The following is a 19,965-nucleotide window of genomic DNA, read 5'->3' on the forward strand; positions in this document are numbered from 1 at the left end:
TGTTAGAGGCCACTTTACGGAGTTAGTCCAGTAGTCTGTACTAGAAGCAAAGCGAAGACTAATTGAGACCCAGGCGGAGAAAAGAAGCCCAGTTGGGGACTAAGCTAGAGGTCAGAGGTTACCTCCTTCTGATTGAGCTCCAGCCAGGCGGTATAGAGAGGGAGCCGCAGAGCTCCGCTGGAGTCCACCAGACTCCCCCCGTCCTGGGAGAGAGACACCGTGAGAGAGAGACACCAAATTAGACCTATAGCCCACAGCTAAGCCTCATCACCGTGTGTATGCTGAGTCGTTACTCATGTACGCGTCAGTGCTGAATTTTTTTGTGATTATTATGTTTTCTCTTTGTATGTGCAGATTTATTTTTCATTAAGAAAATCACTAAAATATATAAATTAAAAAGCATGGTGTGGTTTACCTCTGAATGTCTTTTTTTTTTTTTGTGCCAATCCACATGCAGCACAACAACAGTATTATATGTGTTCACAAATGCCTTCATGCTCTGCGGTTGCATTCGCTACCGACCAATTTGCCAGCAATAACGACAAGCTTCTTGCCCACCTCCAAAACACCTCTCCCATCACCTCGCACAATAGGCTACAACTCATGCGCTGCCGCCTTTGGACAAAAGTGGCAGTGGCAGATTTACATCACGCTGTGAAATGCAATGCTGTGTGAAGAACAGGTGAAATTTACAGCATGAGGAAAACAGAGGGAACATTCCTTGTGGCACAAGAGTGTGAAAGCCCCAAGATCCCGCTGCCAGCATGTCAACAAAGCCAGTTACACAACAGTGACACAAGCGATGGGTTTGGGAACATTATGCGGCACAATGTGATGATTAGAATGTGTTAGCAGAATACTGATAATGAATGATTTTTCCTCTGAGGGGGTGTAGTTTGACCTGCAATGTTTGAACATTAATAGATATCATTGTATTGTATTGCAATTGGTAAAATAGTAGTCTCTGGTAGCTGAAGGCAGTGTGTGTGTTTATGTGTGATGATAACCTCAACTGCCTGAGGTCTGTGGAAAAATGCGTCAAGAAGAACAAAGAATAACATGGCCTCTTCCTCTGAAAACACACCCTGACGGGGAATGCAGAGTCTGGGGCTTCACCTTAAAAAAAAAGAACTACTTAACCTTTTTAAAAAGTACTTAGTAAAGACAACACACAGACATTTACCCATGTCTGTGCAGGAACATAAGATCTGGCAGTTTAACATCATAACACACACACTAACACAATGAGCCCTGTGCCCTTTGCACACATATTTCTTCAGCTGTGCGCTTCATCTCTGTGCACAGCTGAAGGAGTGTGTGTGTGTGTGTGTGTGTGTGTGTGTGTGTGTGTGTGTGTGTGTGTGTGTGTGTGTGTGTGTGTGTGTGTGTGTGAGCATGGCACAGTTAAACACCTAAAAAGGCATGCATCTGCCACTCTATTATACTGCAGCCACCCAGGCAAGTTGAAATAAAACTACAACTAAAGGAGGATGGATGACAACTTCAAAACCACTCTCAGGCTCTTTGCAGTGTGTCTTAAAAGCAGTTATCCACTGTGTGCCTGTACGCAGGGCTGCGTGTGTGTGTGGCTGCGTATGAGTTCACGCTGGAAGCCCGAATAAATCTTGAAACATCAACAAAGAGACAGAGAGAAATGCGAAGAGGAGGATAAGAGAATGTTTATTTTACAGCACAGACTGAGATAAGCGTTCAGATTCACCCTCCTGGGCACGACCACTACGACAAAGCTAAACCTTCATCCATGCATTTGCATTCATGTCAAAATAAAAGCATCACAGTATTTGGATCTACATTTACAGACTTCTCACCCACTCTCACAGAGTCACGTGTTACAAGGAGCATCCAACCCTATACCCTCTGGGAACTAATATGGAAAATTTAGATATACATGCATTACCAACCAAATTTGAAAAAAACTTGGGATGCTATGCAAAATGTAAATAAAAGCAGAATTCAATGATTTGCTGGATGGGAGCATATGTTGCTCTAAAACCAGTATATGCCTTTCAGCACTGATGGTGCCTTTCCAGATGTGCAATCTGCCAATTCCACAGACACTGATGCACCCCCATACCATCAGAGATGCAGGCTTTAGAACTGAGCGCTGATTACAACCTGGACCGACCCTCTCCTCTGTAGTCCAGAGGAAGCAGCGTCCATGTTTTCCAAAAAAGATTTTCAAACCAAAGAACAGTTTTCCACTTTAAATCCATTTTAAATGAAGTTTGGCCCACAGAAGGCAGCAGCCTTTCTGAATTATGTTCACGTATGGGTTCTTAACCTGCATTTGTGGATAACACAATGAAGTGTGTTCACAGGAGTTTCCAATACTTTCATAACACAAAACCTTTTTTTTTTTCAATATTAAAGAGGAGCCTGTCAGTAAGAGTGAGTAACAGGTCGCTAAATCGAGCTGAGAGGCTGAGTTCAGTCCAACATGGGTGGAATGCAAAAATACACACAGAGTACATTAAAAAGTATTTCACACTATGCCGTGAAGCAATTTGCACTAATGTTCTGATGATTAAAACGCCACCATGTAAGGAGCCCCCGGTGAGGCCGGGGGAAGAACGGCAGAGGCAGAAAAAGGGCGAACTTATGGTACCCGCTGGTGATAAGAGCCAGCTAAGCCTGTCTGGGAATGCTGTCTGCACACCCTAGCTGCAATTATCACAGCCAGTAATGGCCAGCGCAATAATGTTAACGTGTCTAACATCAAGCCTGACAAACACTATCATGGAACTGCTGCAAACACACAAGCACGCACGTCTGCAGACATGGATTTAGAACCATGTAGACAGACTACATCAAAGTCAATTATAGGTCATTTTTGTCATAGTCTGGTTTAAAGATGGTGAAATATGAATATGAAATGTCACTTAGATTGCTGTAAATGCCATCTAAGTGACATCTAAGTGTACTAACCAACAATATATCAGTAATAATATAAAACTAGAGCAGCAGGATCATTGAAATACAGCATATGTGACCAGTTGCAAACAAATTGTTTCTGTTAGCATTCTGATTAAAATGTATTTGGAAAAAAGTCCCTCATTTGTTTAAGAGCCTGCAAAAGGTTGCATCAGTACCTGTGGAGTTCATGGTGAAAACCTCCACACAGGTGGCCTAGCAGACACAATCACAATGCAACTGACATCCTGCCCAGTGTCCTAAATGACATCATTTCCTGTAACAAGAAGCATCATTTCCTGTAGTTAACACACATCAAAACCCAGGACAAAACCTCCAGCTTCCCCAAGAATACACACTTTATCTGTGTTTGTGTATGTGTATCCTGTGTAAGTTTGCTAACACGGGCCGCTGTCCTTGAGTCTTTGCTCTATGGCATCTCAACAATGTCTTTATCCTTCCACTCACTATTGTGAGGCATTCTCTAATAGGGGTACACACATTAGCACACATTCAGAAACACGCACGCTCTCGATTTGTCGGCCCGCCCCACAGATTCAAACACACGCACACGCTTTCCAGTCGACAATGGCAAATCCATGTCTGTTGTCATGCCAACCCTCCTGTGACCTTTGACTTCTTTTTTTTTTTTTTTTTAGCAGAGGCACCCTAAACCTTCAGATGACAGCAACTGTGACTTGAAAAGGGAGCAAACATAAATGTCCTACACAGCTTCACCTACTTCATCATTTGCCCCAATAAATCATCATCTGTCCGTGTGTGTGTGTGTGTGTGTGTGTGTGTGTGTGTGTGGGTCTCGTGTGGGACCAACACTCCTGGATTGTTGTTTAACTCAACTTGCAACTCCCCTAAAAGTCCCCTATTACAAAGAGATGCGTGTTGCAGACGAGTTATGCTCATCTGTGTGCAAGTTTGAAGTTAACTTGCTTAGTGCAACTGGTAATTCAAAATTAAACAACATATTAGTAGCCAGTGGGAACTTTCACTAAAACCCCTCTGTTTAGATTGCTAAACCACAAAAGAGATATCAATGAAGAGAGAATGATATTCATGTATGCAACATGAATCAGGATTACATCATCCCTCCAAAATTGAGCTCTAATCTTCTCTCCTATCTCGCTGAGCTATGCAAGCAATGCTACCTAGATACAAATATCTGTGTGTGTGTGTGTGTGTGTGTGTGTGTGTGTGTGTGTGTGTGTGTGTGTGTGTGTGTGTGTGTGTGTGTGTGTGTGTGTAAGTAAAAGAGAGAGCGAGACAGAGAAAGATTCTAAGAGTGAGTGCTCTTTCATGCACAACAAGCATATGTGTGGCTTCATTCATGTCCCTGCATACATATGTCAACAGCCCTAATCTATTGTGAGAACATTACTGCTTTCTGCCATATTCATTTCCACTAATCCCCCCGCCAGTGGTTTCAGGATTATATTACCATCAGTCAATCTGACTTCTGATCATTCAGCACATGAGGAAAAGCTGACCCGGTGTCAGTACTACAGTCGGCCTTGGGCTAATTTAACGGAATGTGTCGCCAGCTCTGAAAATCACTGGTCTGTATCAAGACTGAAAGAGGTGAAACACACCCGCCCCCTGCTTTACACAGAAATAACCCTAGGAGACGCTTGGGATACTGGTGTTATACATGCGTGCGTGCGTTTGTGTGCGGACTAGTATCTGCATGTTGGGGAATCAAAAAAAAGGAAGCCTATAGGATCATTAAAGTTAAGTAAAAAAAACAAAAGCAAACCACACAGAAAGGGAACAAAGCAGGAAATCTGTTCAGACATGGAAATTAATCTCTCGTTTCCAGGGTGATATTTTTACAAATACTTGACAACCCCATGGACAAAAAAAACAAAGAAGCCTTCTGTGTCAACAGACTGTATCTATAAAAAAATACCTGGAGCCGTGCAGCAGCTTTGAACCATTGTTTCTAAAGCATCACTTTTCTGTTGAGAAGCTGACGAGAAGGTCATACAACCTCAAACAATAGATACAGATGTAACCCAGCAGCTAACACATAAAGTATGGCAGCCCGATTCATCAGCTTTGATGAATGGATCCCTGTCAAGGCAACCAAGCATGCTCAGGGATCTATAGCTCGTAGACACAAGAAAGGTGAACAACCTGTGAAATTTGAGAAGCTGTGCATTGTAGGCGAGTGTCTGGCCAAGAACCGAGGTACTCTCTTTAACAGGTCACAAGACCCAGGTGCTGCTGTAACACAACGCCGAGTCGGTGATGCTACAGCTCGCAGCATCACACACATTTAGGAAAAGCAAGAGAGTAAAGAATAAAAAAGATGGAACAATGTTTCTTGGATGAGCTCAAAATAACACAAGCATACCTATCAGCTCCAACAGAGTGAAGGTAGCACATGCTGATGAGGGTACAACCCATTAGCTTCAGGAAGACGGTGCATTTAGTGCTGCTTCAGCTTTTAAGTGTGTAACATAATAAATATTAAAGTAGACACTCATTGAGTTGACACTGTTTTGACAGTAAACTCCAAACGCAGCTCTTAAACTTGCAATTTTACAGCAACCAAAAACCACACAAAGGTTTGTAGATCCTCAGGAATATGGCGCTCTCTTATTTCTTGTCTGGTTTAATGTTATAAGAACAATGCCTGCAGGGTGGAAGTTTGTTAAATAACACCAGGAACTGACTGCAATGTAAAACCTATAAACATAATATTGCACCTGAAGAGGACACTCAAGCTAGGCTGTGAAATAATCAGTCTTGTTTTTTTTTTTCTGATTTAGTAAAGAAGAAACGTGGGAACATCTTAAAAAAAATGATTTTGGATGCTGTGAGTGAATCAAACTAATGACTAATCAGTGGCGTCCCACAGATGTCACTGATTAGGAATACATTTAAACTGCAGCATTACAGAACTACCCATGAGCTTTGTATGGAGGTCATCCACGCCTAAGAAAGACACTGTATTCACTTTAGCTGTGCAACTGTGAACTTTTGACCCCTGAAACCAGACTATAATTCAGTATTTGAGACTAAAACAAAGGGATAGAACCCAACTACACTTTTAACATAATCTCACAAGTCAGCAGTCAAGGTCAAGTGCCTTAGTAGCTTCAAAAAAATCCTCTTCACTCCCACAACACAACTTCTGAACTCATCAACCCTCAACACTGGCTAAACACATTATGACCCCAGTGTGATATGGAACGCACACTAAAATAGAAAAGGGGAAATTCAGCTTCAAACTACAAATTTAAGTACAAACTCTGCTATGCAATCTTGGGTCAGCATCCTTTGTTTTAGTGGTGAGAAGGAAAAAAGTGCTCTGGAAGAGGAGGGAAGAAAAAGCAGCAGTGGGCTGATTGACTGCATTTCTTACCTTGTTGTAGTAATGGAGCTGGACTGAGTGCCACTGACCGTCGCTGACTCCACCTGGGATGTAGGGAGCCACTGTGGTCTTTGTCTCACCTGTATGACATAAAAGAAGGAATGAAGAAAGAGAGTGGTGGGATGAAAGAGTGGAAAGAGTGCAGAAGAGTAAAAACAGGGAAGTAAGGATGGAAAGAGAACATGAAGGGATAGTGGGAGAAATGAATGAATCAGTGATAATGAATGAGAGGTGAAGATGTGAGGTAAAGGAAATCAGGATGAGAGAGGAAACATCAAAAGTCAGCTGTGCATAATGCAGTTTAAATGGGTGCTTATTATAGATTACTGAGTTACAATGAGATAATGTAACTTTTAATAGCCCAGTAATGAAACGCGTTATTGTATTTAATTCAGTAATCAAATCAAATCACAGTTACAATTACATTGTTATTTGTGTTACAAAGGTTCTTCAGTTATCCGCACAACAGGTGGACAGAATGAAGAAAACATCAAACAGGCCTTTTTTTAATGTGCAGTGCACAACCAGCTGATTTTAGTTTATGTGGAGGGAAGAGGAGTGAAGCAGAGTGGTCTACAACTTTTGAGGAGTGGAGATACAGGCATTACTTCTATTTTCTATTTATTTATTTATTTATTTATTTTTGCACAAAAGAACAAGAGCGCAATGATCAAGTACAAACTGAGTCCAGGACTGAAACAGCTGCATTACAGTGCTAACAACATGGCATGCTGTCTGCGCAAGCATCTGCGCAGACAGCATGCTAACGCAAAGCTAGCCAAGAATCCAGAGCGATGTTATAGCTGAGTGTATGCTGACTCAGCAGCCAGAGCCTGAACTTCAACAGGTAACAAAGGCAGTGATGAGCTGTCAGACTTGCAGCTTTGCAGCCTCCATTTCTCACTGTGGCGGCCGCTTTGAAGTCTCTTTTGGCGGGTTTTCAACTTTGCATTTTGTTGTTGGTTTTGTGGTCATGCGTAAAAACTAAACGATTGTGCATCCTCATGAGGATTGGGATTTGTGTCAGCATGTGGGCCTCAGGTTTATGTTGTTAACTGATAATTATGTGAGTGCATTTCAGCTCATGTTACAGAGTAATGTAAAACCTATTTAACGAGTTAGTTTCTCCAACGAGTAATTAAGTAACGTACTCCATTATTTTAAGAAGTAACAATTATTGTGTAATACATTATTTATTTGAGTAATGAACACTGTTTAAGTTCAAATATACAATATACATTTTGTTCCTAATAAAACAACCTGAAGGACATTTCTATTTCGACCCTGTTTCCTTTTTACTAAGATGTATTCAGTGGTAGGTGTCAGTACATAAAGGGGAAAGAGGGAATTTTGCAGAATGTGCATTTGACTACAAAGCTCCGCATGCTAGTTTTTGAACTGTACACACAGACAATCAACTCAGATTGTATCACTGACTTATGGCAGAAATCTAACACCACAGATGAGACTCATAAAGGCTGCCTCTTTATGCTAAAATTAGCTAACTGTAGCTGTTTTCTAATATTAGGAGAAGGGAAGGGACCCTGAGAACTTTTTATTTACACCAAGATTGTATTTTCTTATCTTTGAAAGGTTAAAAAGTTTGACCTCATTGTAAACTTAAACTTAAATTTTAAAACATACACCACTGGCTATTGATAAGTTACTAATAAAGGCTCAGCGTGTCTTAAATCAACATGCATTAGTCTGCAGTGTCAGTGATGCTCAGCGAGGAGACTGTAGTGCACAACGGCACCGGATTTGCAGAGGGTTTAGTCTGTTTGTCAAGGGCAGGAGAAACCGGGGCACATATCCCCTGCTCTGACAATCAGTGAACAGCACGGCGACACTGAGGAGTTTTGTGTTTGTGAGAGTCTTTGTATAGAAAGATAAAGAGCAAACACTAATAACTGATGTCTTACATCACCAATAAAAAGCACTGAAAGACAATTACAGCAAACAAATCCAAGACTTTCCCTCTTACTCCTCTCATTAAGCGTGACTCATAATTCAGAACATTTAATTTGATGATTCATGCATTTGTTTGGTTGTATGTTAGTTTTGAAGAAGGGCACAAGGACTTGGCTTCTCTCCCGAACAGGCTTCACCCACAATAATCATACTGAACTGGATTCCTCCCTGTACGAGACCATGGGAAAGTAGACTCAAAGAATATCTGTTTGATCTGCATTCAACAGCTACCAGTTCTAACAATGATTGTGGGTGTGTGGGTGTGCACTTGAGTGAGTTTAAATGTGAAACTGTTTGTGCGAATTGATCTTCTAAATATTTTTAAGAAAGTTTCCAGCTTGTGGACTGCAGCCTTCATGCCTTTTGTGGGGGTGTTTTGTTTTTTTTTTTGGCCAGTTCAGTCTTTCAAACTAAAACACACAATCCCTTTTAGCGTCACATATACACACATTATGATCATATTCAAACTGCTAAATTTGGATATGTGTATGCACATATTTCTTGTCAAAAGAAAGTGGAGGTTGATAAGAACCCACATCTTTGTGAAAGTCACTTTAGATAACGTGCACTTACACCTGAGTTAATCTGCTTATAAAGTAGCTGAGAGCTGATATGCAACAGTAGCACACACACACATGCACAACCAGACAGTCACACATTAGGGGGCCTAACCTCCCGAGAAGGTGAGCTGAATCTGCTCATTGATGATCTCCAGGGCGATGAAGTCATGTTTCTCGTTGAACCTGCCGTTGTAGAGAAGCAGGGCATTTCTTTCTCTGGTAGCAAACCTGTAGAAACATTTTTGTTTTTAAGATTATTCATTATGGTAAAAGGAACTTTAAGATATGTGTCACAGAAAAGCTTGAGTGAATTACAGCTGCTTTTCTTTAGGATATGCTCATGTTTCCTGTCACATTTTTGAGCACCTCTCCAACCCAAACAGAGCCTGACTGAAAGGTAGAGGACCTTGCAGAAAGTTTTATGATGAAAAGAGGCGCTGAGGCGCTCTTGAGGAAAAGTAACTTGGAAAGGAAAGGCAGGATGTGTAAAGCACAGAGGAAACAGCTCCTTTAGTGTAGACGGTGCATGAGTGTATCTACATGTGAGAACAAGACAAAGACCTGGTAAATGAGCCAGCACCTACTCGTGTGTGTGTGTGTGTGTGTGTGTGTGTGTGTGTGTGTGTGTGTGTGTGTGTGTGTGTGTGTGTGTGTGTGTGTGTTCTACGGGGGTACAAAGTTCAGGTATGTGTGTACGTGTAGGTGTGTGTGTGTGTTTGGAGTGTAAGGTGAGGGCAGAGGAGTCAGCCGGCAGATGCCAGTGAGCCCAGGAGGGCAGGAAGTCAGGATGGCTGAAGTCAAACACTGATAAGGGAAACTGGGAAACAAATCACACAGCCTTTCCTGTTTTCACCTCACTGGCAACCTTTCTCACCGTCACTGTGTCCACAAATTTTCAAACTCATATCACCCATTACTGGTAAAGAAACAAGTGCTTCGTAATATTTACCATGTAAGTGTTAAAAACCTGTTGAGCCAGGGCTGTTTTTTCTCTTTATAGACTTTACAAGTGTTCTGATATAAGTCAGTAGGAAACAATAAAAAGCTAGCTAGAGGCAAAAATTGTTACCTATCAAGTTAAAGCTGCTAAAAGGTCAGGTCAGTGTTCAGAAAATTGTTTATCTGCCTCTGCTGCATTATTTTTTATCCCCACTGTGGATCCGGATCACATTCCATTTTAACTTTTCATTATCCCACCAATAGAGGGGGTGGCTGTGGCTCAGGAGGTAAAGAAGGTTCTCTAATAATTGGAAGGTTGGTGATTCGATCTCTGGCTGCTCCTGTCTGTATGCCAAAGTGTCCCTGGGCACGTTACTGAACCCCAACTTGCTTCTGATGCGTTGATCAGAGTGTGAATGTAGAAAGTACTTAGATATGGAAGTGTAGAAAAATAAGCACTTGTATGAATCTGTCTGAATGGGTGAATGAAGACGTGTTACATAAAGCAGTTTAAGTGCTCAAGTAGAAAAGCGCTATATAAGAACCAGTCCATTTACCATTATGCTACTGCTGTTTCAAGGTGAAAACTACCACTAATTAAATAACAGATAAAATGAAAAGGATTCAGAGGACCAGATTTTGCAGAAGACTCACAAAAAAATCCCAAAAATATTTCTACTGTGTGTCAACAACATTCCTGATCATCGATATTAGAATTCCCTACAAAGCTGCTGAACTGCAGTTATACACTGGGGTTGCTGTCTGTGACATCCTGTATTTAGAAAGCATTGTTAGGAAGGGCATCTCTGAAGAAATGTGTGTGTAAAGATCAACCCTAATTTAACCATCATTCACTGCATTATTCATAGTTGCAATCTGCAGTCCATGATGCTGCTAAATGTTGTCACTGAGCTGAGTCAATTTATTGAGTCTTAAATCAGTGAATGGAACAGGACGTCCCCTTCCCTGTCTGGAGATTTACAATGCAGGAAAAAGAGGTGATGCTCTGCAGAAAAGCCAAAAAAAAAAAAAAAAAATATCCAACCTCAAATGGACTCTTATTAGAAATCTACTGCAGCATTTGATGCTGTTGCATTTTAACATTATTTCAGATTATTGAAGTTAAATGGCACAGCTGGCCAAATACAGCAAAGTGGAAGAGGGTTTTATTTCTGGCATGTTAAACCATTTTGATTATTGCATTTGATTGTCAGAAGAGGAAATCATTAGACTGGGAATATCGCACACATTAATTTCGCTTAAAAAAATACGATATTACTGTAAATGCAGTGGTTACATATTGCAGAACTGAAGTTAATTAAGTTCCATTAACAGCAGCAGTAAGTGCTCCATCAGGCTTCAGAGTACATAGGTCCACTGTAGTTCCTGAATAAGTTTCATGGGGGGTAAAAGAACTTACCCTGATTATGCATATAAATATTTATGCATGTAAATATTTTACTAATGCAAGACTTATGCCTCTTTTCCACTAGTACCTACTCGGCCTGACTTAACTCGGTTTTTAGGGTTTACATTAGGTGATAGAACCTGGTACCAGGTAGGCTTTTGTACCTACTCAGCCAGGGTTTGACGTGACATCAACAGACTGCATGCCACTGATTGGTCAGCAAGGGAGCCTTGCTACAACAACCCCAACCACATTGAGGCGGTGCTCAATTGTAATGGAAAACAACCAAAACTGAGTAGAGTCCAGTCAAACGGAGCCAAGTAGGTGGTAGTGGAAAAGAGGCCTAAGTGAGTTAAGTTCAGCTTCTGTTAACACATCAAACAGCAGCTTAAGTAAAGAACTTTTTTTCCTCTCACGCTGATGTTTTTGGACCACTGTTGGGGCTGAAAGCTGAAATGCTGACTTTAGTTAAATAAACATTTTTTTTTCTGCACACAGGACAGACAGTTTTGTTTTTTTGTTTTGTTTTTTTCCCCATAAAGGTGTGGCGTTGAGGCTTCCTCTTATCGTGACATTTCTTTGTGCAGCATTAGAGCGTGAGATTGAAGGTGAAAGTGTGCGTTACATGCCAAAAGTGTGAGCGTCAGGAACCATGCTCACACAATATGTAATAGGAGAACAGAAAGCATGATAGGTGTAGCCGGTTACCTTCAACTGCATCTGATCCAGAGTGGGTGTGTTCTGTCAGTTTGTGGTGATTAGTTAATAGAGAGGTAGACACAAAAGGAACCAAACTTACATGAAGGAGACGGTGAAGTGGAACCTTTGCCTCAGGCCTCTGAAGGTGATGAAGGACTGTCCAGGGAAGCTGCGGGTGGTCATCTCACAGTAGGGCTTCTCATACTCGCCTGCTGGACATTCGCACATGAAACCACCTGCGAGCCGGTTGATGCATTTGCCGCCATTCTTGCACACACCGGGTACACACCGGTCTGATGATGCATTAATCTCACAGTGCTCGCCTGCAAGAAAAAGAGGATGATAAATTACGGCGGCATCATATTGTCTCATCAATTTATCACCATTTTATCTTTTCAGCGAAGCGTGCCTTCGTGTCATCGTTGACTGAAATACAAACTTTAGTCAGCTCTAAGGAATTCAGTTGTTTTAACAAGATGCCTTTGATTATCAGCGGAGCACGTTAATAAAACGAACCTGCACATGTTAAACACCACGCTAATTCTCTGTTCTTAAAGCCCCTTTAAAAACATCAGTTCAAGAAAGGCCTGCCTCAGTCTAAACATTAATAACACTGACAAAACCTTGTTTATTGATCTCTTCTGGGAAGAACATCTTAGCCAGAAAGTAATTTGGCCATATTAGGAAAGATGAGAGTGGACAGGAGATAAAGAGGAGCAAGGAGTTTGGACAAGGAGTCACAACGGAGAAACAAAGAAAGCAGGGAAGGAAGACAAAGAAAGGGATGAGACCGCCGGCTTTCTTCCATTAAGCCGAATCCGTGGCTGACCTGGCTTTAACTGCCCTCTCCATCCGGCTTATGGCACGGTCAAACAAACCTGACCAACCATCGCTCGCGAGGTTATCTCTACCCCTGTTTAAACTGTTTGTTACCATAGGCTTGTCCTTTACTTGCCATCTGCCTAACTGAAGCTACATGATGGTATCAAATATATAATATATTACATTATCTAATTTAGTTGCGCAAGAGCAGCAGGTCCAGGAAGAGAAAATTGCTCTAAATAACCATGAGGATTCAGCTTTGTCCAAAGCCATCCAGCTGCCTGGCTCTGCTCATTTAAAATTCCTCCGGCAGGCCTTTTTCTGTCTGCAATAATATTTGTGATAGATGCCTCCACATCTCATGCAGTGTGTTGCGTCAGTTTGCTGTCCAGACAAGCTCTCTTCATCCAGGGCACACACAGACCCCCAAAAATTGCACAGCTTGGAACCAGGTAATGGCCCTTCTCTCCTCAGCATAATCCTTTTTTTCCGAGGCAGAATTATAAGGATCTGTTTCCCTATAATGTAGGAAACCCAAGGAGGACAGAGCAGGCAGCGCCTGTCATCAGCCCCATAATAGCCCCTGACTATCAGGAGTTGAACTGTGACCTTCAAAGAGCAGACACTGAGATGTAGGTAAAGGAAATATGATGGGTGAGTGGAGAAGATGGACGTAGGCAGGAGGAGGAGAAGGCGAGAAGCTCTATGAGTGACAAAGGCAGGTATAATCAGGTAATTACATGAGATAAAACAGAGGATGGGAAAGAGAGGGGAGAGACAGGAGTGGAGACAGTCAGGTATCAGATGTACAAGATGGAAGTATGAGAGGAAGATCACTGATGATGGGAAATATTTTGCAAAGTGATTTGAATGAGAATGATGAAAGCTTCCAAGCTTTCCCACAGCTCATGAACTAACAGAGCTGCCTGCTGACCTGAGGTCAGTTATGACTGTGTCAGCATTCAAAAACAGACCGTTTTTATTCTCATCTGGCCAAGCTCAGTTCAGCACATTGAGTTTATGTGTAATTAAATGCACTATATAAATAAAATTCTCATTGCAATTCCGTTTTTTTACTTTTTTTTTTTTTTCAAAAATAAAAAATGGAAACATCTAAAGTTACAGGTCAGAAAAACAAAATAAAGTTGAGCATAAACATGTTAACACGCTCTGCAGCACTAAGGAGGATTACAGAGATTAGTTATAATTCTCTGGATTTGTCCCTACAAGTCATCCCTTTTTTCATTATAATTTTCCCATTGTTAATAGCAAAAGACATGATAGGAGCAGCTTTAAATGATACTGATCTGTTGAGTCTTGGTGTGCGAATACTTTTGACACACTGATTTATGAAGATTAACAGACAATTTGTTTACCTGCCAGTACTCTTTATTCATCAAAGGGAGTTAAAGCTAGCGTGGTTCTGGAAAACAGGCGAGAGAATCTGGTCTGACTGGTGTAGTCAGAATTCTGTACACCTTCTCTGTATGTATGTGTGTGTGTGTGTGTGTGTGTGTGTGTGTGTGTGTGTGTGCTAGCAGGCGGCTATACCTGGGGAAATTACAAAGCATGTGTTTACCCTTTCTGTACTGGGGTCAACCTCAAACTACAACAACAGGTTGTGAGATCTTTTACAGCCTGTCAGTGCGGTTTAGCAGCTTTGCACAGGTTATTTAAACTGTTGTCAGAAACAAAATGAACTTGTGCACATGCTTATAATAGACTTTCCATATGGTATTGTCATATATGTGTAACTGGGGTTCCACACAGTATAGTTTAGGTAAGAAAGGCAAACTCTGAATGACCTAATACGTCTTTTTAATGTTTTTTTTTTTTTTTAACCAGGAAGCTAACTCACCTGTGAAGTCCTCCAGGCACTCGCAGGTGTATCCGCCCTCTCTGCTACGGCACCTCCCGTTGTTCTTGCAGGGCCCTGAATAGCAGAGGTCGATCTCGGTCTCACAGTATTCCCCGGTGAAACCAACTGGGCAACGGCAGCGCAGCCCATTGACGGGGTGGATGGGCCGAAACAGAACCGTGTCAGAGGCGATAAAGGGAGGGGAGCTGTCAAACTTCAGCACTGATACACACTTCATATAGTTCTCGCAGGGCTCTCGCAGGCAGATGTTATCGTCAAATGGCAACACCTGAAGAGAATGAGGAATTTAAGTTACATTAATTCGTTTCTTCCTTCAGATGTTTCTGACCTCAGAGCTGTGAGTTACCTCCTGAGTGGATATGAGCCTGAGCCGAGTCCTGTGGAGGTAGATCTGCTCCTGCAGCTCCTCAGAAGGGAAGAACATGCCTTTACCGGGGGCGCCTCCGGGCTGCAGTGCCGAAAAGGTCACGTTGAGGATGGAGCCTTGAACGTCGGTATCGTTTTGTATGTTGAACACAAACACTGCTTCCCGTTTGGTGGAAAGCACATCTGCCACCCCCTCAAGAAAGAGGCTGAGCAAGGGAGAAAGAAAACGCTCCTGGGACATGTTCTCCAGACGCACTGTGATGCTGTTTGTCAGCATGTCATCAGTGATGACAGTGACACGCAGCGTGCAGAGGGCAACAACACGATGGATACCATCTGGAAAAAGGAGAAGGCAGATATTTTGTGTTTACTTATGGAGAGCTCGGGATGACAGTAGAAGGCAACAAGTTCAAAGAATCAAATGTAACATTTTGAAATAAAGAGCCTTCATGTACAACAAGCAGTGAGTTAGATTCATACAAAAGTGCAATGACAAGCAAATTTACAGACAGACATCCAAGGACACCAGCCAAGTTTTGCATCCTTAGACTTGAGGCTTGCTCAAATCCTGGCTTTCTGAGATACAGTGTTACCAAAACAGAAGAAATGCACATCAAACAGTTGTAAGGCAAAAAAATAATTACATGGAAATTTTTAGCTCCCCAGAAAACTCTGTATTTATTCACATTTCTGTCAGGAAAACTCAAGAAGACATGCCTATTATCTCTGCCATCTCCAGACTGTCTTCAAGAACTCTAAAAACTCATCCCACAACTTTTATCTGAAATTAAAAATGCTCATTAAAAAAAGCCAAAAACTCAATAGCTTAATGACAACTGAAATTTTGAAGAACAGGAAGACAAAATCAGGTATTTTACTTTTTGTTAGCTAAATCATTAACCATTGCTAGCAAGACTTTATTAGCAATAGTTAGCTTGCTAATTAGCCATCATCTGAAAGAAAACTAACTTCATAATATTTCTCAAAGAGCCAAAATCAGATTTTCCACTTACATTTTAGCGTACGTTTCTAAACAACAGAAAAGCAGGTATGACATTTTTCACCAGCTAACATGACAAAAATCCACAGCAGACTTTATTAGCAATAGTTAGCCAGCTAATGTGTAGTTGAAAATGAATATAATAATGAAAAAATGAAAAGCAGAATGCATAATTTCTAATATTAAAAGCTGTTTATAGTGCCTGGGAGCCACAGTACAGTACGTTTCAATTGTACACTGGCTGGACCCACTCCCAAATGTCAGACACTCTCTATGCTGCTGTAGTGTACTGCTTGACTTGTTTATTGTGTAACACTTGCTGCTAGATTGAATTAAGTATTTTCAAGTTGGTGTAGACACAATCTGATTCAAGCCTCGACTTGGAGTAATTAGTCATACCTAATTCTTGTAGAACTGTAAGCTCTGGTGCCTATGGAGGGAAACAGAAGGCTACAGGCCTGAGTGAAATACAGCTGACAACAGGTGTTAGGGCCACATGAAATTTGCGGTGGGGCGGGGATAATACTGTTGAAGCTGCGAACGGAGATGGGTCAGATTGCGCAGCTTTGCTTGCACCACACTGAGCACATGAGTGCGTCATGTGTGAGATCGGGGTCATGGTGAGGTCCGACCACAGGTGCCCTGTCACTCAAACTTGGATGAGGTCACTTCTCAGGAACTTAAACTTATCTCACACACATGAAGATGCACAATCAGTCAGAGCAGGGTGTGGACAACCGGGTTCTGGATTCCTGCTAACCAGACTGGAGGTCAATTCCAACCACACATCGATGAATAACTCACAATGGGAAGCAACATGGGGGTCAGTTACTTGAAAGCAGCAAAGATACAGCTGGGGCAGGACTCCAGGGAACGTAAGAAAATCATGGGTGGTACGGACAAAAGCAAACATACAAATGCAGACACACATTAATGTCACTCTGCAAGGCAGTGAAATCATACAGCAGCTGCTTTATATCGGACTGCTTTAATATGCTGGAATGGAGGTCCTCATTCAACACAGCACTAAGAGACTGAATAGCTGCTAACCACTGTTTATTTCTCTAAAGCTTTCAGCACCCGTTTCTCAGTGTGTCACTAGGAATACAAAGAATACAATGTTTTCCCACTTGCTGTGAGAAATCCATCACCTGGTATGCTTGAATACACATATCCTGCACGGATGCAATAAAACAGAGATAAATATATATATAAAGTCGTGTTTTAGGAAGTGAAATTCTACTTTGATTGCTTGATGTTTTGCACACAATCAGTGCCAAGCCAAAACATTATACCAGACAGGCAAATTGTTCTGCACTAAAACTGCAAATCTGTTGCAGTCTGACACACAACTTCAAATCATAAAGGGCTATTTTGGCATTCGGATACAGGCGGAGCTTTGCAAATTATTAGCTTCCTAGAGTGTGGGGGGGCATCTGAACAGCAGGATGGAGAGCACTGTGGGAGCCTGGCGCTGGATCCAAAAATGACGGACCGTGACAGAAAAGATCATGGAAAATTGTGAAATAGAATTTATGAGGCAGAAAAAGACATCCAATTGAAATCTCATTGGCTACGCACCCACGCAGCACCTATCATGAGCTACACAGGGTGACAATGCTGCCTGGATTATGAAGGCAACATCATATAAATTATTTTTCGAACCAAGAATTAATGCAAGAACAAATATTTTAGTCTTTTAACAGTTTTACAAGATAGTTGTTTGTTTCCTTTCTTTTTCCAGAGACATCCCAACTGGGGCTATTTATAGAGCCCACCAGCTGCTAGCACGGGATCACACACATGCAGAGGATGGGCTGGACTGTGGAAAGGGTGTGTCACAAGCAGCAGACGCCATGGGAAAAAAAACATTGTGCGCAAGTATTCCACCACACACATTCACATACAGGTGTCGACGGGTCAGCGGAGCATTTTAACAGACAACCCTTAGATTAAAAACAAGCCGGCAGCATGAAAGCTGTGCTGCTGGGCCCTATGTATTATATACACATTCCCTTATCTTAATTAGCTGGCAATAATCTGCACTGTTTGATCAGCTAACTCCAGTAATGATCATGGGCCACATTATGACTCACTGCTACAAGCCTTATTGCAACAATAAAATGAAAAACACAGATTAGAAGTAGCCAAAAGATAAGAGCCTCATCAATGGGCCACACATGCATAGCAGGTGTTGAGGGCTGCAGAGGTGATAAGACCTGCTTAATGAGCTGTCAGGCAAACCACCTCGGTGACACACTTGTGTTTGTGTATGAGGACAAGTGACCACACACTTATGCACAGATGTGTACACATGAAAAGCTAATAAAAGTGTGTCGATCAGCCGTCAAGCGTGCTTCCCTGACCACATCATTCTCACTGTCTCTCACACATACACTCTCTATGTTTGTGGTTAGCGTTGTCGTATCGAACCCAGACCGCTGACACACATTGTGGCCAGCTGCCACTGTGACGATCACTGCGTGTGCAAACACACAAACAAGATGTATGCGCAAAGGCAAAGCCTACGGTTGTCGAGCTGTAGACACATGTGGTCCTGCTGCAACAGTAGCTTCACTTTCAGTTTAGTTTACATCATGGAGTAACTTAATAATACTGTAGCACTATCAAGGCTTACAGTTTGAACCTGTCCTCATGAGGTCAGTTTTTCAACTCTGGTGGTAACCCCCTCCACAGTGTAAAAACCAACGTTGGTGTTTAGTCAGAATGGGGTGGGGGGTGGGGTGGGGCAGTAAAACAACAGAAAACACACAAGACATTTGTATCTGTGGCAGGTTTCACAGTGGTGACAAACCCACCAGAAAAAAACTAGTGTATGCGTTGTTCTCTAACATTAGAGCACTGTTTTATTCGTCTTTACTTTTTAGCTATGCTTCCAGCTGTAGGTTTTCTTCTTTTTCCACACAAAAATCCACAAAAGGCGTTAGTTTAATACCCAAAGTGGAAATACTTCTTCTGTCTGAAGATAACTCCATCCTGCTGACATTTATATTTATTTATGACTTAGGTGAATACCAATTGAGAGCTTAAAATGTCACAACCACATGGGAGGGCTGCTACTATAAAAGCCGGAAACCTGTAAGGGGACTGGGGGTGGGGGGAATGGGGGTGGGGGGTGGTGGGTGGTGGTGGATAGAGAAAATTTTCTTTTTATTGCAGACTCAGCTACTTTTTCCTTCAGTTTTTCCTTTTTCCCCTCCTCTGCCTCTGCTTTAGAAGTAAAGTTTCACATATTTGAACCAGTACAAAGCCTGTAACCTCACTGGCTTACAGCCAATCACTGGGTTGAAATTCAAACAATAGCCCCTCCTTCTTGGACACACCTGGACACCTTCAGCCTATCAGGAGGGGCAAACAAACACTAAGGTTGACTTCAGAGTTGATCTAACACAGGGACTCTTTGAATAAGGCAAGCTGGCAACATTCCTCCCTCTCTTTTCTTTTTGCTATTCTTTTCCCTTCTTTTTCCAACCCATTTACAGGAAACACTGCCCAGAACAATAACTTTCAGCTGCTCTGAGCTGATCTTTCTCCTCTTTTTGCTCATCCTCTCATCCCGCTCTTTATGCGCCATTAAAACATTTTAGTTTTCCTTGAAAGAAGCCTTTCCCTCAACAATATCTGCAACCGTTCTGTTCAGACTCCAGCAAGACGTCAAGACTCATCTCCTTTCCTCTCTGCTTTTTTGTCACAGCAACTGGAGCCAACATCAGCACAAATATCAGCAGCCTGCAAACACACTTAGAGACATCCTGCATGCTGAATGTGGAGGGAAAACACCCTCCGAAACTTTACTTAGTTTAGCTCAATCAAAGCATCATCAATCAAAAGGTATAAAGCCAGCCTAGCAGAAATAAAAAGATAAGTGGAAAAGGGGCATTAGTGAGAGCAGGAAATGAAGGAGAAGTGCCCATGCAGCACAGTAAGATTGTGACTCTCAAACTGGAAATGAACTAAGTTGACAACTTCATTAGTCCT

General features: G+C 41.9%; 1 protein-coding gene across 6 annotated transcripts in view; it reads right to left on the minus strand.

Annotated features, from left to right (window-relative positions):
• celsr1a (cadherin EGF LAG seven-pass G-type receptor 1a) overlaps nt 1–19,965 on the minus strand; it is an 87,140-nt gene that overhangs the window by 35,150 nt on the left and 32,025 nt on the right. For 4 of the 6 annotated variants that reach the window (XM_030720271.1, XM_030720274.1, XM_030720270.1 and 1 more), the window contains exons 2-7: nt 14,947–15,302; nt 14,580–14,868; nt 12,000–12,222; nt 8,966–9,081; nt 6,314–6,402; nt 123–203 (exon numbers count right to left, since the gene is read on the minus strand). In XM_030720271.1, coding sequence (XP_030576131.1) covers nt 123–203; nt 6,314–6,402; nt 8,966–9,081; nt 12,000–12,222; nt 14,580–14,868; nt 14,947–15,302 — 1,154 coding nt within the window. The remainder of the gene's footprint in view (nt 1–122; nt 204–6,313; nt 6,403–8,965; nt 9,082–11,999; nt 12,223–14,579; nt 14,869–14,946; nt 15,303–19,965) is intronic. The other 2 variants (XM_030720276.1, XM_030720275.1) reach the window with 1 other exon arrangement.

This window comes from Archocentrus centrarchus, chromosome 23 (genome assembly GCF_007364275.1).
Source record: "Archocentrus centrarchus isolate MPI-CPG fArcCen1 chromosome 23, fArcCen1, whole genome shotgun sequence".
Classification (NCBI taxonomy): Eukaryota; Metazoa; Chordata; class Actinopteri; order Cichliformes; family Cichlidae; genus Archocentrus; species Archocentrus centrarchus.